Source organism: Malurus melanocephalus, unplaced genomic scaffold (assembly GCF_030028575.1).
Source record: "Malurus melanocephalus ecotype Western Australia unplaced genomic scaffold, MMel_1.1 scaffold_506, whole genome shotgun sequence".
In the NCBI taxonomy this organism is placed as follows: domain Eukaryota; kingdom Metazoa; phylum Chordata; class Aves; order Passeriformes; family Maluridae; genus Malurus; species Malurus melanocephalus.
The window spans coordinates 96,274-102,376 of NW_026623738.1; the positions used below are offsets into that span (position 1 = coordinate 96,274).

The 6,103-nt window shown below is 46.0% G+C and overlaps 1 protein-coding gene across 1 annotated transcript in view; it reads right to left on the minus strand.

Annotated features, from left to right (window-relative positions):
• The window catches only part of PGM5 (phosphoglucomutase 5), a 72,746-nt gene extending 70,166 nt beyond the window's left edge, over positions 1-2,580 (minus strand). The window contains exon 1 of the mRNA XM_057381353.1: positions 2,248-2,580. Within this exon, the coding sequence (XP_057237336.1) occupies positions 2,248-2,508 (261 nt within the window). The 5' untranslated portion in view covers positions 2,509-2,580. The remainder of the gene's footprint in view (positions 1-2,247) is intronic.
• Positions 2,581-6,103: the final 3,523 nt, after the last annotated feature.

The following is a 6,103-nucleotide window of genomic DNA, read 5'->3' on the forward strand; positions in this document are numbered from 1 at the left end:
ATATTAACCTCATCCACAGGGAGAGGTTTTGCTCTCAGGAGTCTTCCTCTCCTCCTACTTACATAGCACAGCACTAAACAATGCTATTAAGGAGATTTAGATATTTTCCCAGCAGGTGTATTTTAACAGCCAAAAAATWAAACATATAAAGGCAACATGAGATTCATGCATTCGCATGGTGTCTGAGAGAAACAGAGGTGAGGGTGAGCAGGGTGAAGATGTTAGAGAGGGAACAGAGCATTTGAACATGGAAATGGAAAGCCTTTTCAATGTCAGTAGCTCCCTACCAGCTGGGCTCCTGATATTCTGAGGACTGTGTCATCAGCAAGATAATCATACATGAATTCAGATATCTGTGGGAATTATCAGCAGAAAAATTTGGGGGTTGACTTCAGAAAACACTCAGGAGAAACTGTTTCTAAGAAACTTGTARTAACTTAACAAAGGGGAAGCATTACCACAGCAAGGTGCCAGAAACATGCCAAACTGGAAATGTCCTGAAGTCGAAAAGCTACTCAAGCAAGATGGGGAAYGTGACAGAAGCAGCAAGGAGGCAGGTGACAGCAGAAATTTGTCAGCATAACTTGGCTGAGAAGCTCCTGCTCTTCTAAATCCTAAACTTCTTGTCTGTTTCAGCAGCCCAATCCTTGTGGTCACCCTGCACTGTAACCCATTCTTGTAGCTCCTACCAGCATGCCAAGGACCAAGGAAAAGGACCTTAGCCCCAGCAGGGCAGTTCCTGCTGCTGGGCTCTTGCTTTAGCTGTTGCTGCACTATCCCACCTGGTCAACACATACAATTCCATCGGTGAGACGATCTCCCCTGAGCTACATGGGCAAACGAGTAAGGGAACAGCACTGCTCCAAGCCCTGTCCCACCTTCCCCGCAACTCCCCACAGTCCAGCTCACTCCTTGTGCCTTACAGCCATTCCCTGCATGCTGCCTTCCCTGTCACTGCACATGGAACCACTGTGCCAGGCTCATCGCTGTCCCCACTTTCACCAGTGTCTGGCCCATCGCCCTCCTACACCCTGGTCCACATAAACTCCACATAGGCCTCTACAAGACCCTATGTGAACAGTGGTTTCACACTAGGTAGAGAGTATGTAACACAGACAGTCTCTCTGAAATCGCAGGCATCACTCAGCAACTGCTTGATACTATCAGCATGTTGAGAACACGCTTAGAAGTAAATTTAAAATACTCATTATTCATACAAGATTGGTTACTCTATATAGCTTGTATGTGACAACAAATCAGCAGGGAAAATTGAAACACATATGGAGACTGATTACAAAACTCAAACATCTTTTGAAAGGACTGCATTTGAACTATTGGGCTTTTGAAAAGAAAATTCCCTACAGAAAGAAACCCTATAAAATTGTATCACTACTTTTGCCAAATCTGGTCGATCAATCTAGGTATCATAACAAGAGATAACAGTTTCAACTCTATTTTGAACAGAAACTTCWAGCCTGCATCATCTAGTGTTTTCAGTTTTCTGCGTATACACATCCACACATGAATGCACGTGTATCTAGCAAAAGATGTAAGTTTTCATCCCAAGTTATTTCCTACTTTCAAAACTACACAAGAAAAAAATGTATCCCATCTGGCCAGAGGTTTCTGCCACTCCTGTCTTCCTGTATTTTATAATTTACTAGTGATCAAAATAAAAAAAAAAAAAAAAAAACAAAAAAAAAAAAAAAAAAAAAAACCTATTATTTTTCTAAGATGCTGAAAAATACTGAATTCCTCTTCCTTCAACAGTACCATTTTCCTTTAATATTTTTACAATATCCTGAGCCCTAGATGCATGTCCGATACCTTTGTTTCCTGTGTACTTATTTTTAACTCTGCTRCATTTTCCCACCTCCGAGTGAACTCTACGCTTCGGCTGCCTCCCAAGCCTTCCTCCTTCTAAAATAAGGTGTGAAACAGCACGGCACGGCTGGCAGTGTCCTGAGGTTGTCACCATCGCCACCGTCACACCGCGACGGAGCCGTCCCGTCGCCAAGGCCCAGCGCACAGCCCGGGGGACACACGAAGCGGCACGTGTGGGGCTGGCTCGGGCCCCTGCCGAGCAYGGAGCACAGCGGCCCGGGGAGCTCCTGCGGGCTCTGTGGAGCGCTGTCCGGGATGACACTGGAAGGGAGCGCGGAGCGGGCAGAGCGCGGGTCCCGCTGCCAGGGGGACAGGGAGCAGGGCCCGCCGGGGGGCGGCGGGGAGGGCGAGGGGGCCGCTTACCCCGTTGGCCGCGGCCATCTGAACGACGATCTCGATGGCCGTCTTGCTGAAGTACCTGCCGTCGCTGCCCACCACCATGGTGCAGCCCTGCCGATCGCGGAGGTCGACGGAGGACAGGAGGCTCTGCACGAAGTTGGGCAGGTAGTTGCGCTGGCTCTCGAAGAGCGCCGTGGGCCGCCGCAGGCCCCCTCCGCCGGTCGGGCGCTGGTCCTCGTAGGGCGTCGTCTGCACGGTGAGCACGGGGATGGGGGTCCGCTCCATGGCGGCTGCCGCCCGCCCGCCCGCCCGCCTGCGGCTCCGCTGGGCAGCGCCGGCCCCGGCCAAGCGGTGGGGAGCCCAGAGGCGTTCCCCGGGCGGGGCCCAGCCGGCTCAGCCCCCGGCGGCCCACCGGCCGGGGCTCGGCGTCGCKGGGGAGCCGGGGCGGGCCCGGGGGTGCGCACCGCCCCTTCCCCGCCCGCCCCGCCGGGGGCCCCGCCGGCGCCTCGCCGCCCGCAAAGGCGCCCGCGGCTGGTTTGCCCGCTGCCGTCAGTGTGCGGCGGCTCCGGCCAAAAATAACCCTGGAAACGAAGCCGAGAGGCGCGGGCTCCTGCCAGGGATGTAACTGGAGGCAGCGAGGAGCGGGCGAGCCAGCGCCGCACACTTGCTCGGGGGGATCACGGTCTGTCAGCGCCGGGCCCCCCCGCCGACCCCCGGGCACGGCGGCAGCACCGCCCGGCCGAGGGCAGCACCCGCACGGAGCGGAGAATCCCGGCTGCACTGAGGCCGGACGGTGATGCTGTCCAGGCCAGGAAACAGGGAGCAGGCAATTAAAGAACTTACAAAGGGAATCGATTTTTTTTTTTTTTTCTTACTGCATTGTTCAAAAGCAATTTTTAAATTTAAAGAGGGGCTTGCTAACTGATCGCCTTGGTTTCGCTCCAGGCTGACTCTCTGTCACCCTCTCTATAATACAGATGTATGGTAAAGCTTAATTCATTGATGTGGGTTCATTCTGTTAAATGAATGCAGAGGTGGCGGCACTAGTGATGGCAAAGATGCCTGACATTTCCCAGTACAAAGGCTGTGTTTATAGATGCCTGTGACTGTCAAACATCAGCTGAAATTTTCCATCCAAATGATCTTTTCACACCGGGCCCACACAGCATTTTTTTGCCAGGACAGCTCTCAGTATGAGAGTTGGAAAAAAYAGTCATGTAACCTCGATGTCATCCTGGTGCTTAGGAAATCCCTGGTGTAGACTTGCATCTGAGCAGGCAAAAATAGTTTTGTAAGGCATTTTTCTGGTTTCTACAAAGGAGCCTGCTCATACACCACTCAGAAGGACAGTGGAATGTCATAGCTCAACAAAGCAGTATGTTAGCTGCAKGACAGGAGGTGGCCAGGCAAACACGGGGTAAAGCACTTTTTCCTTGTACAGAGGTTAAGAGTTCATTAAGTWGTTCATTCAGTGGTTCATTAAGAGTTGGTGAGAGTTACCTGATGAATGCTACTCAGAGGAACTCAGTCCTGGTTTTGAGCCCTATTTCTGCAGACTCCTCAGTGGTTTGTAGCAGATAGACTGTGACAGTTTAAGATATAATTATTTACTTCRCATCCATCTCTTTGGCAGTCACAGTAAAACACTACACATGCTATGGTAGGCAAGGCCCAGCAGTTCAGTTTRAAGCAATCGCTTAAGCAGATACAAGAATTCTAGCTCTGCTGGCAGGACACTTTTATAATGGGCCATTTACCTTAGCAGAGGGCCAGAGCACATACCGGGATGCCRTAATCTCTCTCTCTTTTGTTAGACCTTGCCTGTAGTGATTGTGGTTTCCTATACTGATTCAGGGTACATTTTAAACAACAAAAGGAAAACAATCTGTCCTGTGGCAATGCCAGTTTTCAAATCCCTAACGGAAGCAAAGCACACTTATATAAATGAGGTACCTCCATCTTAACAAACTTTGGGCACTGCCAGCAATGGGACCRTGACATATAGTGTGCATCAGTGAAAGCTGAAATGAAATCAGGTAACTGCTATCTACCAGACAAGTACCCAACAAGGAAACAGCAAAGAACAGATGATGAGATCTGAGAAAAAGGAAGATACATGACTGAAGAAGAAATGTGATAATCTTTGAAATAAAGAATAGACTGTGTTTTTCATACCGATAGAAGAAATGTGGAAGAAAATATATCCATTTGAATCAATTCTAAAAACTCTTCAAACATTACCAGAATGTACATTTAAGAGGGACAATCAGTGTCAATTTTACAGAATTGCTTGCCTCCACCCATGTAATTTATATATAATAATGAAAAAGTTTGTTTTACAGTCTTTTCAAGCATGGCCTTTACAAAGACACTACCAGAAGTGTGATGGGTTGTAATGAGCACTGTAAATTTTTTCAGTTCAAACTCAAAGCTCTGCTTTAGATAAGTCCTACCAAAAGTTTATATGACCCTTCTTTCATTGTGATTCTTGTAATACTTCCAGACTTCAGAGCAGTAGTGCAAAGCATGAGAAAGTTAATGTAAAGTTAATGTAGAGAAAGTTAATGTAGAGAGTCTGAACATTTTGGTACAAAAGCTGAAGAAAATGAACATTTTTTAAACTTTTTWAAATAAATTCTTTATTTTTCCAGCACTCAGATTAGCATTATGTTGATAAATTTATCCATGGGTGAGTGCACCAATTTCTGTTTTATAGCAACRCAAGTCCCACAAGCAGTCCCATTCTCAGCAGATGTCATTCAAAAGTGGAGGTCTCTGTAAATGGCCAATATTGCAGTGCATTAACTGGTTACTGCTGTGTATCTTCAATAAATAAATAATTACCAGTTTAAGATGAAATTAAAAGTCTGTAATGTCTTCTTGGAGAACAACAGCTAAACATATTCTTAGTATTACCAAACTGTGTTGTGAGTTTTTTAAAGGTTATTAAAATAAAAACCAGCTTAATGGAGTGACAGGATACATGTTGAATTTGTTCTCTTTCCAACTAAAACAATTAGCTTTCTGACTATCAATTTTAGAAACTTGGTTTGACATACACGATCTAGTTCAAGAACATTTTTGCCCCCTACTTGGGTTCTTTCTTGATTCTTAAAGCTTTTTAATTCCTGAACCTTAAAATATTTACCATAACTTATTTGTCTTGCGTCAACATGGCAGTGTTAATGATTTTAAGAGCTATAATTTTTGTATTTGTCCATCCTTTTTTACCAGCATTGTGCTGGTGCCTTCATCCATTTTTTCATGCACTGAGATGGGCATTGGGTTGTCACCTGTGTGGACATGAAGGAAGGAAGTCTGTCCCATTGCAACAGAAACCCTTTATATCCACACAATTACTTCTAAATCAGTTGACCTGGTGATCTGAAATGTCCCCTCTGCAAGATGGCAGAAAATACTGATGAAACTTCTAGAAGGCAGATTATGGAAGCCCAGCCCAACTCTGGTTTGATGCCAGTATACGAGAAATCACAATAGAGCTTCCTCTCTGTTAAGGAAAAACATTTTGCATCAGCTTGCAAATCTTGCAGCATAATTGAACCAGTGCCATTAACTAACMAAGTTTTGCCATTAAGCTCACAATCCATAGACAGTATAATTACTGAGTTGTAGAAGGGAACATACTGTTTACAGTTGTTCATGCAATATGGGTTTGAGATAGAAATGTGGATACTCAAAATTAGTTCAGCCATTCCCCAYAGTGCGATATACTGAAGTTGAAATTCTCATTCTGCCACTGAGCTGGATACTCCAGTTCCTCTCCTAATGTAATTATCATATGAACAATGCCATACACTTACTATAAGTTGTTAGCTGAGGTACTGAAATAAGCATTTTTCAAAAACAGTTCTAAAAAATG